At 37.2% G+C, this 21,168-nt stretch overlaps 1 protein-coding gene across 7 annotated transcripts in view; it reads right to left on the bottom strand.

Annotated features, from left to right (window-relative positions):
• ST6GALNAC3 (ST6 N-acetylgalactosaminide alpha-2,6-sialyltransferase 3) overlaps positions 1–21,168 on the bottom strand; it is a 457,852-nt gene that overhangs the window by 165,667 nt on the left and 271,017 nt on the right. For all 7 annotated transcript variants that reach the window (XM_081144626.1, XM_081144623.1, XM_081144624.1 and 4 more), the window contains exon 3: positions 6,396–6,805. In XM_081144626.1, coding sequence (XP_081000752.1) covers positions 6,396–6,805 — 410 coding nt within the window. The remainder of the gene's footprint in view (positions 1–6,395; positions 6,806–21,168) is intronic.

Raw genomic sequence — 21,168 nt, 5'->3', positions numbered from 1 at the left:
ATCTGTGTGCACGTGTGGGTTTTTAGACACATGACGGACTAGTACTGTTATCTTGATAAGTTACAAACATCCTTGCCATCCTTCTCATTATTAAAATAGATTCTTTTCTCTTTTTTATTGAATTTTTAATTTCTAGCACGTGTATTATAGAGGAGGCCTAATATAGGTCACTGGATGCCACCGTGAATATTGGGAAAAAGGAAGTCCCCTGTTTCCCAACGCTTGTCAGTGTGAAAGTGCAGCCCTGGATACCTTATTATGTTTTTTGACTCAGGAGTCCTACGGGTCTGCCTTTCACTGCTACATGAACCTGCTGTTCCCACCAAATACATTGGCTGGGTGGGAACATGAACTCGTTTTAACAGAGAGGTACGTCAATATTGCTCTCAAAAAAGTGCTGAGATGCTGTACTTGCAAAGACTGCACTCCAAGAGAAAGAAAAAGGGTGAAAATACTGCTTTGAATAGTATCCTGTCTATTAATCCAAGAAATTTTGTATTTTGCCCATCTGCTCTTGGTCCAGGTTTTTCTGGGGTTAGCACCTATATATTACCTGAGTCAGAAATAACGAGACGCCTTTATTTTCAGAGTCCAGATAGAGTAATAGTACTTCTTTGGGTGAACTGGGCAGGTTTCTGTGCCTGTGGCTGACCTGGGCTCAAACAGTTTTTTGTTCTTTGTTTTTGCCTCTCTGCCTGGCTGCACTGCCTGTGTCAAGGCAGCTTGCCTGCCATCTGCCCCAACAGAGGGGACTCAGAGTTCCCAAATTCTCAGGAGAGAGGCTGGAAACCTCTTGCCACTCTAGAAACCTAAATGTGTGCAGACCTAAGGAACGTGAGCCAATTTGGTCCCTAAAGTCAATCACACGAAGAAACTTTCCAAAGGGCCTAGCTGAGAGAGTGAAACCTGGGCGGCACTTAAAACCCATGCCAGATGACAGAGCTGTCTCCAGCAGAAGGCACTGAGAAATAAATGACACATCACTGATTTCTTTTTTTCTCCTTCAGACTAAGTGGGAATGGATGGAGCATGCAGGCAAAGATTAGCCATGTCGCCATCTCAATATTTACCCGTCACTTTCCCACTCTGACAGTGTTTTCTGAAAGTGACTTTTGTGTGTCCTTTCTCCTAAATGACCCTTAAAAGTAACTCCCCCCCTTCTCAACCTCTGCACCTGAGGCAAAAACATCTTGAAACACTGATGTATTTGCTGCCAGCTTTCATCAATTTCACTCATCCCTGAAGGCGGAGGCACATTGGTGCCAGCTAATTAAGACCTATTTAGGGCAGCTCCGAGCCCTTTATTAGCCCTGGATTAACTTGCACTTTTAATGGGGAGTATAGCTTTCTCAATTATTAATTAAATAACGTGTATGCATTTGCCAACGTATTTCTAAAGTGGGGTGCAAGCTGCAATGGCCTGCCTGCCCACAGGTAAGCAGAATATCTCACACTGGCTCTCTGTTGCTTCTCTGGGAGAGTTAACGTTCATTTTGCATCTGTGCATGGCCAGGCATATAATCCCATTCTTCAAATGTTGAGTGTGGCACCATGTAACACAGTCAGCCCTACAGCACCTCTAGGGTATTTCAATCTTAAGATATATTAATGCAAATGTGTGAATGTCAGCAGGCTCATATTATGTATGCACACCAATCATTCAAAGGGGAAAAAGAGATCCCTTTTGGCCCAGATTATTTTGACTATAAGACTTTTAATTTCAAAGGTTTCTGGTTTGTTGAATGTTGTTGTTTCCCAGAAAAATATTTGGTAAGTGAAAATATAAAAGTGACCACTGCACAAAGGATCTAAAATTCTAAAGGAAACTGGGCCCCAGAAGGTGAAGAAAGAAAGGGCATATGGCCTTCTCTTTCTTTTCTCCCAGCCTTTCCAACAAGGTCACCCTTTCTAATGAACAAGTCAAATAATTTTAGTCAGTAACTGATAAGAAAGCAAATTAAATTTCATTTGATTTGAACAGTATTCCAATATGCTTAAGAGTTGGTCTAAACTCACTCTAAGAAATTTAACAGTAGCCCTGGCTGGTGTGACTCAGTTGGCTGGATGTTGTCCCTTGTATCAAAAGGTTGCCAGTTTGATTCCTGGTCAGGGCACATGCCCAGGTTGCAGGCTTGATCCTCAGTAGGGGGCTTGCAGGAGGCAGCGGATCAATGTGTCTCTCTCATATCCATATTTCTGTCCCTTTCCCTCTCCCTTTCTCTCTAAAAATCAATTTTTTTAAAAAAGAAAGAAATTTAACAGTATACATATTTCTTCTACCACTTTATGTTTTCTCAATGAGAAATCCCTTAAAACAGAAATAAAAACAAAGACCACCATAAATGAGAGGGGCTTATTTTTTAGAAAATATTTGGCAATTTGAAGAAGGTAGCTGAGGCCATTTTTGCTTTGAGAAACCCCATTTAATCATTTACCTATCATGAATCACTTTAACTACTAAGGACACAATTTTTAAAAAGTCTATAAATTATGCATAGTAATGGTGACATAACCTCTCCATTAAAAACTTGATGAAGAAAATGAGCACTTGCTAAAAAGTTCCAATAAGCACAGGCAAATCAAAATAGCTTTACAACTCTCTTGTTAATGTAATGGTAAATTAAATGGACAACCCTATTTCCTGACTTCCTCATGCCTGCAACGATGTATACTGCTTACTCTAATGTACTCAGGAAAAAATATTTACAACTCTTGTAAGGATATAACCAACATACACTGTGAGCATGGGCCCACATGAATGCTTGCCATTAAAATGCCTTCTTCAATGCAAAATAATCTGAAAATGCTTCCAGTAATAATATTGCTGGTGGTGCTGTAATTCTAAGATTGTTGTAGTTGCGTTGTGGGATGAAGCAGATGAGTAATTTACATAGGTGTCTCTAAGGCCTATGATTTGTCAACATGGAAGAAAAAATAAACAGATATAATTGATGGAGTAAAATAAAAACCTGGTAGCTCTGAATTTGAATTGGAAGTTTCAGTTGGAACTCATAGTGTTTTTATCTTTAAACAACATATACAACATATGTTATTTATATATTAGCTGAGTCCAAGGAAAAGACAAAGCAACAAAGAGCAACCCAATATCAATAACCACCGGTAGCACAAAGATTATGTTTTTTAAAATATGGAAAGGAGAAGTGTCTGAATCCCGATTTCATCAGGATATATACAAGAAGAGTGTGAAACATCCTATAATACTAGGAAGCAAAGAAGTAACCAGACTACTAAAGACATGTCAAAGGGACTCAAAAGCCAATTTGAAGACGTTCCCACAACCCCAAATAGAATAATTTAAACAAAAGGACATAATTTTAAATATTTCAAATGTGTTTAAGCATTTAAGTCAATATGTAAATAATAATAATAAAAAACTTACTGGTCACTTTTGGATGATGCTAGGGAACCAATATCTTAAAATTGATAAATAAAAAGGATTGGTACTCTCCCATGGTAAAAAAATGACTAATGGGGGTGTGTCTTTATAAAGCATATCAGTAAATAAATGAAAAAGAAATGATGAACTATCACCATTTTGCAACCTCCGATGAATTATTCGACCTAGACAATGATCATTAATGACGGATAACATAAAAACAGAAAACTAGACAGTATTCTTCCTGATAGAATTATCACCCAACGGTCCAATGGTCTTGGGGGAAAAAAAACTTGAACCTAATAAATCTTCAATATAGAAATATCAACATAAAAGAGATACCATGTGGTACAATCAGCAAAATAGATTGAGGAAAGCTCTACAGAAAAAAATGACTGTTTTTTGTTTTTTGGTTTGTCTATTTTTTTTTTTTAATAATAGAGTGAGAGAGAGGGAAAGAAGCTTAGATTAATAAAAATATCAGTGACATATCAATCAATTTTAATATACAGGCCTTGTGCTAATCCTGACTTGAATACTGTATGGACTTTAATGCTAATCCTGATTCAAATTAACTGTTAAAAATATTAATGATATTATTGGAGACTTTTGAAAACAGGAATATATAATGTTATTAAGGAGATATTGCTGATTCTTATGTAGGACAATGGCATTGTGTTTATTTTTTAAAATCTTTACTTTTTAGGGGTACATGCTGAAATATTTATAAGTGAAATAATATGATGTCTGCACATGCTTCAAAATAATTGTTGGAGAGGGGAAAAATGTGTACCAGTATATATAAAACAAGGTTGGCTATGAGTTATAGTTGTTCAGCCTGAGAAATGGGTATGCAGAGGTTCATTACACTATTAGTCTCTCTATTTTGTAAGTTTGACAATTTTTTCATTAAAAGGTTACAAAGTTTCTTCTTTAAAATTGGCAATGAACATCAAATTACTACTAGAAACCCTTAGACAATAAAATACGCACAACAAAAGTTAAGATATATATTTACATCGTAGTGGAGACAGCAGCTTTTGAGGTCATTTTGTCAACCTTTGTCAACCAGATTTTACCAAAACCATGTATTGCACTCATTTCTGAACCACTAGCATAGCCGTCCTCTTTGGGGTGGTTGTAGTACTTGGCGAAGCAGCCAGACAGGATTACTCGGTGAAGAAAACAGCAAGACGGCATCAAAAATTCTCTCGCTTTCCCTCCCCACATTTATTTTGATAACTCTAACAACTGAATGAGGCCTGCAAATCAATTTACCAGGTGAGCTTCTTCCCCACTATACAAACAGCATCCCTCCTCACAGCCGGTAGGGAAATGCTTCTCCCAAAGCTATTCTCTCCCAGTCCTTGTTGTACAATCCACACATCTGTGACACTGCTGTCTCATTAAAACCTTACAGAAAAAGCCCATGTGATATAAACACATAGAAACAAGTGGCATGTTAAGTTCTTCTCTGATACCCCAAAATGGTTCTAGGGCTTATAGTTACAACGGGGGGATACCCAGAGTGCTAACTGTGGCTAATGAAAAACCAAGTGTATCTAATTAATTGCATTGCTCTAGGCTAGTGACAGACCAAACATTTCAAAAACTCCTTGAGAAGGGTCACATTTATGTAGAACGGTGCTACATGGGAGATTACTTCTTTGAAGCACATACCTACTCCTTTTATCTCGGCTGCCTGTCTCTTTGGACAGCTTATGCTACACTGATACAAATCTCACCATTGGGATTCTTCTTGGTAAGTCTAACAGTATAAGGGAATAGTTTCATGGCATGGCTATTTCTGTCTTGATTTTCATAAAAAGTTGTGTATTTTTAGTGCACAGAAGTAGAAAATACTAAATTCAACCTACATTGTCAATAGGAGATAAAATTCAAAAATAATTATCAGCATTGAAACTATACCCAGTGATATCCGAACACCCCCCCCCCCATAAGCACATACCACAATATAGTTAAAAGTTTACATCTGATAATATTGAAGAGTAAAAGGTACACATTTTGAGGAACCAGAATGTTAATACCGGAATTATAGCCAATGCTCAATATATTCACGAATAAGCAAAATTCATGAGAATGTACAACTTTAGCAATTACTTCCAATGTTTTCCTTCAGCAGTTCTTTATGAGAACTGCACATACAAACTAAGAGCTATTGACTTATAATTCCACTTCTCTCCCATATACTCATTATCTCTGTAAAGAGAAAAAAAGGCAGGCAATAGAGTTATGTGGGAGAAGAGGGGATAAAGAAGAAACAGAGAGGAAACAGGAGAAATAAGGGGTAGAAAAAAAATGAGGCGGGCAGGCCTCAAAAAAAAGGAAGTGGGAAGGGTGGTTTACAGAATGCTATAGAAAAATGGATGCAATGAAAAGTGCCAATAGATTTTTGAATAATTGAGTGACTAGTATTTATATCCTCATTTCTCTTCAAGAATCCACTATTAATGATTTTAAGTAATGCACGATTTCAATATGATCTTCTGCTTAACATGTTAGGTACCAAGTCCTGGTGTGCACAATCACAGGGGCTATTTGCATGCAAGAAGCTCTGCAACCTTATCGGATAATCAATAGCCCGTTTGTTTTGTAGTCTCAGGTAAATTTTTGCCATCGCTTACAAAAGAGTATAGGTCCTAAAGTTCCATAACATTTCTGCTTTGAAATGTTAAGGAACTTTTGGCTAAAATCCAATTTAATCAATAGCAAATTGAGCTCAATAAGAACAAATCTAAAGATATCCTGGGAAAGCATCCAGTGTTTTTTGGAGCCTCAAACCAATCAAAATGGAGAGAACAGAAGGTAGTGTAGGTGGAATTAATGGGACCTAGTTGCTGGCTCATCAAGTAATCATAATAGTCCAAAGCACATAACAATCAGTTTGAAAAATCACTCTGCTCACTTGATAGCTGACAAGAGGACTCAGCAAAGATTTAGCATAAAGGACAGCAAGGCTGCTTCTCAGAGGACTCACCTGTCTTTCCCAGTTTCCTTCTTAAAAACTCCATCACAGTAACTCATACGCTTCTCTGTGGTGACATAAATTTGGGCACTTGGATAGATGTCAACAGTCTTTTTCAACATGTTGTAAACGATGCCATTGCCATCTTTCCTCATATTGCGGAAAGGGCCCCAAATCACATAAATGGTAGTGTTTGCCTCCTTGAAAAAATAATCAGGGTTTTTTAGCAAAAGAGGAACACTGGTATGGGACACAACTCGAATCATGGTCATGCGGCCAACATCTTCTTCGTAGCCCTTGGTGGGGGCGTTATTCATTCTCCAGATGCAGGAGGACTGATCTATCTCGTTCCCCACCTTCTGGCCAATCATCTGACCTGAGTTGGACACTATGGCACAGAGGTCACAGTCCAGTTGCAAAGGCTGAAAAACAGAAAGAGAAACAAGTTGAGGGAAGAAACATACATTGGTAAAGTCCACCTAGTCAAACAAGTTTCTCTGGGAAAACAGAAAATTCAGATACTACTTATGACTGCTGAATGTAGGAATATCTCTGAAATATATATACCAGCCCTATAATGACTTCCCCAGATTATCAAGCTAGGGGAATGCTTTCGTTCAAATTGTGGATACAGGTTGTATTGGAATAATTTTCATTTCTACCCTTTGTGTTGGTTTAAAGTTAAATGGTAAAACTGTCATTTGCTTTCCATTTTAAATGATGACTTTTTAGCCAAACCCATAATTTCAAATGAAATAATATGAAAAGATTTGCTCTCTTTAATAAGGATGATGGCTTAAAAGAAGACAAAAGGGAGAGATCCAGGCATCAATTCTGTATTTTATGTATATGTATGAATGTTTATGTAACAGTTGATGAAAATGAAAACTTCAGCAATGACAAGGCTCTGTAAAAGATTCTTAAAACCCAGAACTACTTAAGACAAGTCTCAGGCTAGCAAAAATATTACAACAACCCATAAAAGCTTCCTTTGCATTCCCATGTTGGTTGGCCTTTGGGTTTATGTTTATTCTAGATGGATGAGGAAAGGCTTCTTTTAAAATAGATATATAGATGATATAGATATAGATATAGATATAGATATAGATATAGATATAGATCTTTATTGATTTCATAGAGAGGCAAGGTAAGGGATAGAGAGATAGAAACATCAATGATGAGAGAGTCATTGATCGGCTGCCTCCTGCGTCCCCCTGACTGGGGATCGAGCCCGCAACCCTGGCATGTGCCCTGACCGGGAATCGAACTCTGACCACCTGGATCCTGGGTCGACGCTCAACCGCTGAGCCACGCCCGGCCGGGCAAGGCTTCTTTTGTGAACTCAGAAAAGGCATGTCCAGAGACAGTCTGTAGAGCTACTCTAAGCACCACCCTCTCTCTTTTTTAACCAATGAGGTAACAGAGGCTCATAGAGGTTAAGCACCAGCTTTTAGAACTTGCAGACAAATTCAGGTTGCAGTGGTAACTTCAAATCTAGATCTTCTTACTCTAAACCCACTGCCCTTCCCATTATTCCCTGATTCTTTTCTCCAAAGCTAAGTAAATCATCCCTTTTGCCAATTCCCTCCCACCCTATCTTTTAAAGCAGTGACCCCAAAAAAGCTATGTGGTTCATTGATACACATCTTTCTCATCTCCCTTCTATGAGATTCCACACTTTCTATCTGACATTTGATCCTGGATTTCTATTGTGCCTATTGGTCAGTGGCCCCTCTCACACTAGGTACTAGTGTTGAACTTTAATTATTGTTTAATAATGTCTGTCCACTAGACAGTAAACTCTGTAAGAGCGGAGTCAATGTTTGTCTTTTTCAGTTTAACTCCACTCTCCAGAAGTCCCTGGAGGAAAATAGGAGCTCAATATATAGTGGTTAAGTTAGGTAATGAAAGCAATTAAATCAAAATAATTTATTAGGAGTATGAACACTGAATTTAATATTAGGGAAGAAAAGGACTTTCCCAATTCATCTAGAATTACTAATTTAGATGAAAAGAGAAAAGCAATCTAGAACATCAACATACAAAAGGCCCAATCTTGGTGGGTAAATTGATAGGCAAAGGGATTCAGAGAAGTCAGCACTTTTCTAATTATCACACAACTGTAACAGATCATCTTTCCTATCAATGGTTGGGACCCAGTATAGTTATTGAGCAATTGCTATGTGTCAGGCACTGCTCTAGGGGTTGGGGATTCCACTGTGAAAATTTTAAACAAATTTTCCTGCCCTCATAGAGCTTACATTCAACTTGGGAAAGAAAGGCAATAAGCAAATCCACAGAGTACATAATATGTTAGATGGAGATAAGTGCTAAGTAGAGACAATTAAAGCAAGGAAGAGGGTTGGGATGTGTGTGTGTGTGTGTGTTGGCAGAGTGATCAGTAAAGGCCTCAGGAGAAAAATGATATGTAAAGAAAGAACTGAATGAAGAGGGCTGACCGGAGGGCTATTTGGAGGGAAAAGCACTCCTTCAAAGCAAAAGTCACTGCCAACTCCCCAAGGTCGGAGAAGAACAATTGGGAGAGCACTGTAGTCTGCAGAGCATGGAGGAGAGCGAGTATACAGGGGCCAGAAGGTTGACAAGGGAGACATCACGTTGGGTCTTTAACTCAGGAGCCATTAGAGGGCTCTGAGCCGAGGAATAACTGATCTGAGTTATATTTAAACTACTTTGGCTCCTGTTTTGAAAATTGACACAAAGAAGGTAAGGATAGAAGAAGGAGAGCAGGCTACTGCCAAAATTGAGGCAAGAAAATATGGTGGCTTGGAATAGGTCAGGTAGCAAGCAGGGAGATGTCAAGAAGCTGGTCACATTCTGAACATATTCTGAAAGTAGAGCCTACTAGGTTGACCAGTAGATGGCACAGAGGATGTGAAAGAAAGATGAGTTAAGGATGATAACTTTGGATTTTCAGCCTAAGCAACTGTAAGACTGGAGCTGCCTTTAACTCAGAAGCTGAAGGCTTCAGGAGGAGCAGGGCCTGGGGAGGAAGAGAGGAGCTCATGCCCAGGCCTGTTAGATTTGAGTTGCCTTGGACACAGACTCTTACAGCAATTGTAATAACAAAATTATTCAAACTGCTTTACAGTTTTTTCCTAATTATTAACAATATGGGCTTGCTATGGAAAACTTGAAAAAAAATTGATAAAAGGATGAAAGGTCTTCATATTCCTACCACTCAACAATTGCTACAATATTTCGTTGTATTTTCCTACTTCTAGATATATTGTTTTTCACGGGTAGAGAAATACCATTTATATAATTTGGCAACCTTGGTTTTTCATTTTATTTCATATCATTTAGCTTTTCCATGTCAATAAATAGTCCTTAGAGATATTTTTAATACCTATGCAACATTCTATTACATGGCTACACCATAATGTACCTGTTTGCCTACTACTGGGCATTTAGTTATTATTTGATTTTTTTCTATTATAAAAAAAACTGCTTGGATGAACATACTTGTGCTCCCATTGTGTTTTATAAGCTAACAGTTATACATTAATATAACTTTACTTCTTCGATTTAGTTTTCATTGTAGACCTATAAAATATGTTAGATAGACAAAGGCATCTATTTCTCTGAGATGCCAAAATTAAGGATTTTGAAAAAACTTAATTTGTAGAGCCCACAAAGGTACATTTAAAAGGTATCTTAAAACTGCTATCAAAGTGACTGTCCATCACTTCTGCAACAGTTAGATTTCTGAACTAAGGTGAGCAGTAGGTGGTCCAGGCATCACGTTAGAAAGGTCCACTCAAGGTAGGTGAGTATATTGGGGCACTTGAAAATGGGGTTCTGAAGACTGGTACCATAGGGAGGCCTTCACCAATGGCCAAATGGAGACACAGAAGGTGTCTCTTGGGATTAAGCATTGATCTAAGACCCTTCATCAAGCATCCAGGAGCCTACAATCTTTGGTGGTGATGAGGAAGAACATGATATTCTTTGTGCCCAGCAATTTGCAGTAGGGCCCGACATCCATTATACTTAGCTGAGTCCTCCAAAGTCACTCAGAGTCATGCAAATCAATGCCTGATTTAAATTGTGCACGTCAGATGGCACACTCCAACTTATCACCAAGATGCATATGGTGCGGGGAAGTTACATTCAATTTACTGTTCCAAGAAGTTGCTTCACTGTATAATAAAAGCATTGGTGGGGTGGGGCGTGTGGGGGATATGGACTCCATGAATTTTTTAAAAACCAAAAAGAAAAAAGGAAGATATAAAGAAAATGCCTTAGATGTGTTCTAATCTACAAAATGAAGCAATTTGCATTGGATTTGCCATTCACAAGAGTGAATTAGCTGGTTCTGCTATAACAAGGCTTAATTTAACTAATAAGAATCAGCATACTGGTTTCACTTGACAGTTGTAACCCCTGAAAGTGATCAATTAAGACATCACAATCTGTTCCATGACAACATACTGGGATGCCGCAGCTGTGCAGATTATGAGGTCACCAGCTGACTAACAACTTGAGGGCAAACAATGGGAACAACAGCCTCTTATTTAAGGAACAAATATGTAATTGAGCAGAATGCTATGAATGCAATGCCTTTGGGGGCAGATGATAATTTTTTAAATTGCCCCTTTCTTTCATACTAATCACTTGGCCATATTCTCACCATGGCCAGAGTCTTCGGAGACTTCCACATGTCCCTTCTGCTTGGTCACAGTCCTGCCTAACTGACTGACTTTCTGAATGAGGTACCAGGAGACATGTTTACACATGGTGACTGCTCTACTTACCACTTCCTTGCAGGAAACATCCTTACAGCATGATAGGAGTTCAGGGCTAGATGAGTGAAACATTCTTCATCATAATTGAAGCTACAGGTAACACAAAGAGCTTGCTTGCTAAGGCCCAAGGGACTCATTTATACCTTTGAAGGCACCTTCAAACTATAGTAAGCTTTGATAAGAAGAAAGAAATACCTAGACACAAATGGATGGCCTGACCCAAGAGCTGCTCTTATCTGGTTATCTCAGCTAATTTATGGCTTTATCCCTGAATCTTGTGATCTCAACTTTCTTTGTTAAAATGCACTGCTGTTTCTTGAACTCGTTTACATTATTTGATTTGGGGTCCTTGCTTGAAAATTTATCCCATATGCCTCCACTCACTTGGTTCTACCACAATAAGCAGTTTCTTTCTAGAAGGAGGCCCTGGATTGTCCAAGACCTTTGGAAAGATTTATCTGGTTTTACTTTATCAAGCCCTCTCTTTATTCTGAATTCTCCCGTTTCATTGACTTGTCCCTACTTCTGGTGTTTTTTCCCCCATTACAAACAAACCTGACCTCCTCCCCTCCTTTCCTCTTGTACCCTCAAAACATCAAGCCAGATGCTCTGGTTGGGCTTGGGCTGTGTCTATAAACTGAGATCCTTACAAATATACAGCCAAGCCTGTCTGAATAACTGTGTCCCTGTTAAAAGAAAGCCCACAAATGTCAAACATTTCCTTTTATTTGTAGTCTAAAATACTGATTTTTTTTTTTTTTTATAGCAACATCATTATATTTGATTTGGGTATTTTCTCTCTCTGCAAAAGTATACTAGCTCTTACCTGCCTATCTAGTTACATACAGTCAGCTTGTGGGAGGTTAAGAATTTGATGTCATCTATTAAACAACCAAGTAATTTTTTACTTAGTACCTATTCCATGGGAAGTGCTGTGAAGGCTAAAATATTTTTAGAATTCTAATCAATGTGAGAGTTAACCTCAGTATATGATCAACTAGATTCAATTCATATACTATATTAAAGGCTGCAGAGATTGCCTTGAAAATCAAGTTTTTTCTCCACTAAAATGAACCTTGACATTTGCCTGCTTACAAAAAAAAAAAGACTTGATTCCTGTCCAGGGCACAGGTAGAGCCTGGGAGAAGGAGGAAGGGAAGAAGCAGTGTGAGAAAGAGGGATAAGTATAGTGTATTATATTTGTTGATATAAACATAACTGAACACCTAGTATGGTCCAGCCATCCTAACACTTTATTACATTATTCTACTTAATTTCTATTCCACTCAATTCTCATAACACATTCTTCAAAAGTTAGTTTGTTTTTATTTTCCAGGATAGACAGGAAATTGAGATGAACATGATATCTCCTGGATCCTAGATATCATTCATGTTAAAAAGAGGAGTGCCTGGGCAGGGTGGCTCAGTGGTTGAGCATCAATCCATGAACCAAGAGTTCACCGGTTTGATTCCTGGTCAGGGCACATGCCCAGGTTGCAGGCTCAGTCCCCAGTGTGGGGCACGCAAGAGGTAGCCGACCCATGTTTCACTCTCACAGATGTTTCTATCTCTCTATTCCTCTCCCTTCACCTCTCTCTCTAAAAAAAAAAAAAAAAAAATCAATGAAAACATTTTTAAAAAAAGAGGCATATTATCTTTGATGAAATGCATTCACATCACTATTAAGAAGTGGGAGCTATTAAAGAAATATTATTTTTACACTATTCCTAGTATATATGTAAGCAAACACCTCAAATATCACCTAGTATTATATTAATAAAATTATCTGTATTAAATTATAAATTAATGCTTCTAAATATGTTGGCTGCCAAGAATTTCACCAAAATAGAAAAAAATATTAAGTTGACGAAAGCCTCCTAAGGAACATTAATCTTTGCATGTGAGTTGAATTTACCTGTCCTTTCTGGCAATGGCATCATCATGGTATAAGAAATTATGTGTACATCTTCTTTCTAATATTTTCATTTTGTGATATGGCTGAAATTTCAGTCCAAGATAAACCAATCAGGACCAATTTTATTAGCTTTAAAACGGTCTTTCACATCTTACTCAATGTGCTTTTCAGAATTTTTTCACCACAGCAGTGAATTGTGTTTCTTCCTGAAGCATTAAATGGTTACAGTCCATGTCTGAAAAAAAAAATAAGAAAAAAAGGCCCTGGCAGATGATGTTTCAATCAGCCGGTCTCTATGCTGAAGGGAATACCTTCTGGCTGCACCAAAACCTTCCTGACGTACTTTCACCTTAGAAACCCACGGTGGCTGTTCTCAAGTCCTTGGGAATGAGAGTTAGCTCCAGACTGCCCAGTCACTCTGTAACTCAGGGCTGACAGGGACACTCTACTCAAAACAAAGGTCATCTTATAGCCATGGTAGTTTTTATTTTATTATAAGCATAAGTATTTGACACAAAGAGTTCTCTTTGCAATAATGCTGAAGAATTTGAGCACAAGAGAATCAAGAAAGTCCTATGTTCTCTGATACTATGGGGGCAGACATAAGGAAGATGTGTCTATTCTTACTGCTTTTTAAGAGTTTGCGGCATTTTAATAGACTGCCTTACTTTTCTGTGTTTAAGTATTATTTATGTAGACCCTAGAAGCCAATTTATCATGATATGCCCAATTGATCCTTGCCATATTTTTAAAAAAGAAAAAGAAAAAATGGCCTAAACTAACAGATCATTTATTCTGATTGCAAGTTTTACCTTTTGTTGAGTCACAGTCACTTTTCAAATTAGTACACTTATAGTTAAAGAACTCATCTGTGTCTCTGCTCTAAATTTACGCACACACAAACACATATACACAATACACACATGCAAGCGCACACACACACACACACACACACACACACACTCAGCTGATAAGATAGCTCACTCTCCTCTCCTATCTACATTTTTGTCTTCCTTACCAACCACCCTGGAAAATTCCTCTCCTCCCTTCTATGGGCAAGATCCTGACAAATTGCCCTATCCTTTTTGAATGATATATTGGGACAACTGCCAAGCACTTTACATTTTAATCAGTAAGAAGAATGAAATATTTAACCTTTACTTTTTACTCCATGAATAAGCTTATAGACAATAGAATAGATAATTAAAATCTGTGAATTCAAACTTGCAAAACAATGTGGTTTCCCCAGCAAAGAGAAATGGCCATGTACGAAAGGTCACCTGTCAACTAGTGCTAGTTATTAAATCTCTACATTTATCACTGAGGTGGCTCTATGGAAAACGAAGGTCAAGACATTATATTATGAAACAGCCAGGATTAGAAAAGGTCATCAAAAACTCAAGTAAAATTTAACCAAGCTTGTTAATTCTATACCCTGGAAGCAAACAGAAACAGCCAGGGATGAAACACAATACTGGATATGCTAATCTATCTCCCTACTTGAGCCCCCAAACTGAAAATGAGTTTTTATTTGATGTCTTGAAGTCTAAAATGAAACTTGCTCATCTCAAATCAAAACAAGAGCTTCGATAAATATTTCAGAACAAAAATCACATTTGAATCGAACCAGCTTAAATGATTAAAAACATTGTTTTACATGACCCTCATGGTTGCTTTCATTTCAGCCATAAGAATGTAATTTAAAATATTGGAGATGGGGTACTCCTGGCATTTAAATGCTCTACAGGACAATCAGCTCACCACTCACTAATTTACTGCTTTAATGCTGAAACAAATGAGATCTTTGCTTTTCATCAACCAATTTGGATGCATTTGAAGAAAGCAGGTTGAACAAAGCTCGGGAGACACACTCTTCAGTCTGCTGTCATTTATTCCTCTGCTCTTTCTGAACGTCTTTAGAGTTTTAGTTTTAGAGGCTTCAACATGTATAATGATGCCATTGGGGAATAGATTTTGCCTTTACTCTCCTTGATGTTCTTTTGAGGTCTTTCAAGTGAAAGGTACAAAAGAGGCATTAACAATCTGGCATTGTTTTTATTGCTTGACAAAGAAAAAATGTATTTTAATTTTCCCCGTGTTTCAGGAATGATTAAGCAAGCTGTTTTCGTCTGTAGGAAGTCACTTTCAGCAGACCTCTAACTGTGAGCAAAGAACTGTGAAGACTGTTCTAGAGAGAAATCAGCACAGCTCAACCAAGCCCGCTTGGAAATGTTCTTGGCCCCTCCGCAAAACAGCATCTTTCAGTTGGTGCAGGTTTCAGTTCATCGGTGTGTGTAAATCATACACTATGAGTAACAGCACATAAAAAGGCAGATTTGATAACCCATGGTGTGGCTCTGACTCTCTGTGGATTTGGGATATGGCATTTACCTTGATTCCTGCCTGGTGGCATTATATCCAAGCATAAAACTGAATATGAGGATGCATAAAAATGTTAATGTCAAGAAATAATTCTAAAACAGGCAACATAAAGCTATGTTTCTCAGTTATCACAGGTAATGTGTTCTCTTTATTTGAAAGTTCCTTGAGAGAAATGCATCTGTAGAGTCGTGCCCAAAGCAGCAGCTTGCTTTCTCTGGACTGGAAGGCAAAAAAAAAGGAGTCTTCCCAAACCAAGAAAGAGTTTTCTCCCGTGGACTGGAATAACAGAAGCCATTCATATTTCACTATTAGGTTATCATTAAATTTGACTCATTTTGTGACTGACTTTCCTCTGGATTATTTTCTTTCTCTTTTCAGAAGATGAGCTCCAGACCCAGCACTAACATACCATCCAAGTACGTGACACAAAGAAAGTAAGAGAGAAAACGGGTGCATGCTATGGTATTAGTATTTGAACACGTCGCTCAACAAGGGGCATGGTTCTCAGCTGGTTGCACATCGCAAAGGCCAGGAGAACTTTTAGACAATTATAATGGCTGGACTGCACTCCTGACCAAATGAACCAGGCAACTCATGAGGAAGGCACCTGCATGTCATTAGTTCTTTAAGTTCCACACGTGATTCCAATGAGCATCTAGGGCTGAGAAACACTGTCTTAGAAGAATTAGTGGTAACAAAAGAGGAGCTCATACTGCCTAATCAAAGGGATAAATAAAAACATGGTAAATTGGTATCTTTAGGGCCCAAGTGAGAAAGATGCTGTTGGGGCACAGGGCAGGCTGCCCCAAAATATCCCACAATGGCGTATTGATTATTTCTAATTAAAATCACTTGAGAAGCAGCAGGAGCGGGAGGAGCTCTCAGACTCTCTGTCGCTCTAAATGCAGAAAATAAATCTTCCTATGAAAGGTGCCCTCCCTGCTATAAAAGGGCTGAAGTACAATCAATCAAAGGAAGAGACAGCTTTATCCCAGACATTGAGAATCAGAGCTGGGAAGCCAATATACACAAACTCTTGTTAATTTTACAAATTTACTGCCCTAAGCCTACATTCTACTTAAAGTCTTACTATGTACCCCAAACTTATGTTCCTTTGTCTTGTCAAATCCCTACAAATTTATTGTTTCTTTGTTTAAAAGATATAGAAACTGCCTGCTACACTTCTCTCACAGAGAATTATTCTTTTAATTTTCCTGTGTACACATAATAAAACTTGGAATTTTCTCCTGTTATTCTGCTTTGTGCCAATTTTATTAGTAGCCCAGCCACAAGAACCCAAGAAGGGTAGAAAGGGGGAATCCCCTCTCCCCAACAACTTGCAATTACCCCTAGAAGTCAGAGGTTATGAAGAGCAAATGGAGATGATATTGGGAGTTTGTATATAGTACCACGCATGAGAACTTTTATTTCCCACAAAGTTATTGTTAATTATATAGCATTAGAGCTCTTTATGTTCTGACTAGAATCTGCTTTGGAAGCAAGGAAAACCTTGTTACCTTATACATTCTCTTCATTGTCTTGAGGAATTTCTGCCAGCATGTAAGGGTTGTGGTAAGCTGAACACTTGTTGACATGCATTCAGTACAGTTTTTTATCTTATTTTATTTTTAGGCAGGAGGATGCTTTAGTTTGAGAGGAAGGGGTTGGTGGAGATGGAGTGATTGTGAATACAAGAGAATGTTCCACTAATGGAGTGAGAACACGGGGAAGAAAAGTCAATAATTTAAGAATATAGTTGGATAGGTAGCCTTTGAAAAGGTAGAGATAGGTCTTTCTATGAGATAGTAAAAAATAGTTAAGAATCAGAGGAGAAATAGATGACTTTACAAGAGAGAACTGCAATTAAAGTTCACTTCTGATTTCCTTACACTTCTCTACAGAGCGAGGGTTAATTGAGAGATGGGATACTTAGAGGGAAGGTTAACAGAATTCAAGAGGGATTAACTTTTGAAAAAAGGAATATTTTGAGCAACAATAGAAAAGATTTCCAGTTGTGCCACAGCTGGAATTTAGAAATTATAGATTTTTTATTAACCCACTGCAAGTTTATGCATTATTTCTAATATGGTTCAGGAGCACCAAAGCAAGACTGAAGAAAGGAGTTAGCCAGCTTGATGGAGGACTGGAGTTTGGGGCAAGTGGTGTACTGAAAGTTCAAAGTGGAGAAGTAATTATGGGCTCTAGTAACATGGATTCCAAGCTGAAAGTGAAAGAAAATGATGATAAAATGAGCAAATGAGAGATAAGGAAGCATGAATATCTTAATGATGTTATGTCCATTCATTGGAGATTGTGCAACATATGTTTGCACTGTATGTCCTGAGACCATAAGGAGAAAAAAATGTGGCTTATATATATAAGCTTTGAATTAAGTGTCTATGATTCCAATTGGAACAGGTTTCAGGAAAGAAGCTGTAGTATAAATCATCTCTTCTAGCTTGAAAATGCAAAACCAAAGCACAGAAGACATTCAGATTTATTGTTGTTGAAAAGTACTGGCATGAGAATGTCTGCTTCAATATGCTAACTTAAAAAATTCGGACGAACCTTTCCATGGAAGATAGCTAAAAGAGCTGAAAACAATGTAAAAAAACATTTCTTTAAGATCATCCAAGACCTAAAAAGATAGTGAGGAATTGCCAGCCTGGAGAAGTCTGGAACTCAGGAAGATACACCAACACTAAGAACTGCTTTTGCCCTGGAGGCATTTGTGGCTCTGGGAGAAGTAGCTGAGCTCTGCTTCTGGCAGCCTCCTAGGCCTACAAGAACAGAAATCAGAATATAGAGCCCAAAAACGGTAAATCAACATTGACTCTGGACTAGGACTCTTAAAGTGCATTCTGAAAGTAAGTCTGAAATAAACTAGTTTGCAAAATCTATCACCCTCTTTCATGTCAATACGATGCCTCTGAAAACCTCAATTTTGAAAATTGCATTATTTAGCCCTGAACTTCTAATGACCTTAGACACCATAGGAAGCAAAGAGAAAGCTCCTCTGGAGGAAGATATCATCCTAGGCCTCACAGTGTGGCTACAAAATAAGTTTTCAAATACAACACCCAACACACAATCTAAAAACCCAGACATATGAAGGGACAAAACACCATTAGAGAAAACAAACAGAAACAGTCCCTCAGGAGCTCTACACATGGAATTACAGGGCACAGAACAAAACAGCTATGTTTACTCTGTTCAAGGAAATGAAAGCCAACTGAAGATGTTGACAGGAAAATGAAAACTATAAAAAATGATGATATGTATGTGCAAAAGAACCACTTAGAAACTCTAGAAATGATAAATATAATACATGAAATGAAGAAATCAATGAATGTATTTAACAGCAATTTAGACAAAGCTAAAGAGGATTAGTGAACTAGAAGATAGAAGCAGCTGTTTAGAATGAAACATAAAATGTTATGCAAAGTAGAGTCAGAGACACAGGGAATACAATGAGAAAGCCTAAAATAAATTTATGTGAAATACGGGAGGACAGAAGAGATAAAATGGACAGAAGACAATGGCTGAGAATTTTCCAGAAGATTTGAGAATCCACAAATTCAAAAGGCTCAGCTGATAACTCACAGTCAAAATAAATAAAAACAAACCCACATCTAAACAAAAACAAAGAGGAAATTATGAAATTAAAAATTACCATAAAATATACAGCTGACCCTCAAACAACATGGGTTTGAACTGCGCAGGTCCACTTATAAGTGGATTTTTTCAGTAAACATACAGTTGGCACTTTGTATCCAGGGGTTTCACATCCATGGATTCAACTAACCACTGATCAAAAACAATATTTTCGTTAGTGGTTGGGAATCCCCATATGCAAAGGGCCAACTTAAGTTATAAGTGGATTTTGGACTGGGGTGGGGGTGGTACCCTAAGCCCTACAGTGTTCAAGGGACAACTGCAATTTGTGAAGGGGTAAATAGAGACAAAATATTTTAAGGTTCTTTCATTGTTATGGAAAGAGGGCAAATGTGCCAAATAACATCATAATTTCATAAGCTTAGAATGCCTGCTGCTATTCCTAGGGTCGTAGTTCTCAAACTTTTGGTCTCAGGTCCCATTTATATTCTTAAAAATTACTGAGGGCTCCATCAATCTTTTGTTTATGTGAGTTGAATAGATATCAATATTTATCATATTAGAAATTGAAAATCATAAAATTTTAAAATATCCATTCATTTAAAAATAAAAATATGGCAAATATCACCATTTCATGTTAACATTAACATTTTTTATAAAAAGGTAACTTTCCCCTACAAAACAGTGAAAGGAGTGGCATTATTTATATTTTATTTATGCAAATTTCTTTGATTGAAGATAACTGAATTCTCATATCTGTTTCTGCTTTCACTCTCTTGCAACAGGTTGTTATCGTTGAAATGAAAAAAAATTCATAGCAGTTCATAATACTATGTGTGTATAGATATTTTTAATTTAAAACAAAATTTGACATGTGGCAATTTCATAAAGTTTATTTATAATATGAAATCTGAAACCGTATCAATAAGATTTTCTACTGTTATATTAGAATCCATTGGTCTATCTTGTACTTTACATGGATCTTTAACTCACGTATGATTTTGTGATATCACGCTTTGGTCATTTGAAAACTATTAGTACAATGAGTTAATGCAAGATATTAAAATTGTTGAAAATTTTCATTATATATTTTTAACACATTCATTGATATTACCACTGATCTCATCAGAAAAGCTTATAAGTTTTGGGAAACTGGAAAGCTGACAGTGACAAATGCAGGTTTGTAAAATATATCCTAATTTTGACTTGAAAGCTCAATTTTTGTCACTAGTAAAATATGATGTTATTTTCTTTAAGTGACAGGCCCATTTCATTCATTTTCAAGAAAATGTATACCAAGTATTGAAATATAAATATTCATCATATGTCTGTTGGCTGTTATTTCCAGTAAAAATGGTGTTCAATGACCTTGGAACTCATGAAAATTTTCAAAATAAAAAAGTTGGGTAGTAAAGGGTAAAGGGGGTCAAATATATAGTGACAAGAAAAGATTTGACTTTGGGTGGTAAACACACAATACAATGTACAGAAGATGTATCATAGAATTATACATATGATCATATGATTATCTCAATAGCTGCAGAATAAAATTGATAAAATTCAGTATCAACTTAATGATTAAAAACTCTTAGTTAAGGGAAAGTAGCAGTGAACTTCCTGAATCAAACAAAATGTTCCTACGAAACGAAATTTCTATATCAAACATTGTAGTACTTCACACTTAATAGTAAAATGTTGGAAACTGTTGCTTTAGAATTGGGAAGGAGCCAATGATTTCCACTGCCACCATTGTCAAGCAAGGCACTGAGAGCTTAGCAGTACAGTAAGGTGGGTGGGGGGGATGAAAGATAAAAAAGTAGCAAAACAAAAATATAATTATTTACAGATGATATGATGGTATGTAAGAATCCACATATAATTTGTTATAATTTTTATTATAGTTAGTAGGATTGCTAGATACAAATCAGAATGTAGATCAATTGTATTTTGATGTATTAGCAACTATAAAATTTAAGTGTATCATTTATAACTGCATCAAAATATAAAATACCTAGGAATAAATCTAATATGTGCAAGACCTCTGTGGCGAAAATAAAATTCTATTGGTAAACATTTTTAAAACTACATAAATGGAGAGATATAACAT

Source organism: Miniopterus schreibersii (genome assembly GCF_964146895.1).
Source record: "Miniopterus schreibersii genome assembly, chromosome: 8".
Classification (NCBI taxonomy): domain Eukaryota; kingdom Metazoa; phylum Chordata; class Mammalia; order Chiroptera; family Miniopteridae; genus Miniopterus; species Miniopterus schreibersii.
The sequence above is the reverse complement of the archived record's forward strand: the minus strand, read 5'-3'. Positions and strand labels throughout refer to the sequence as shown.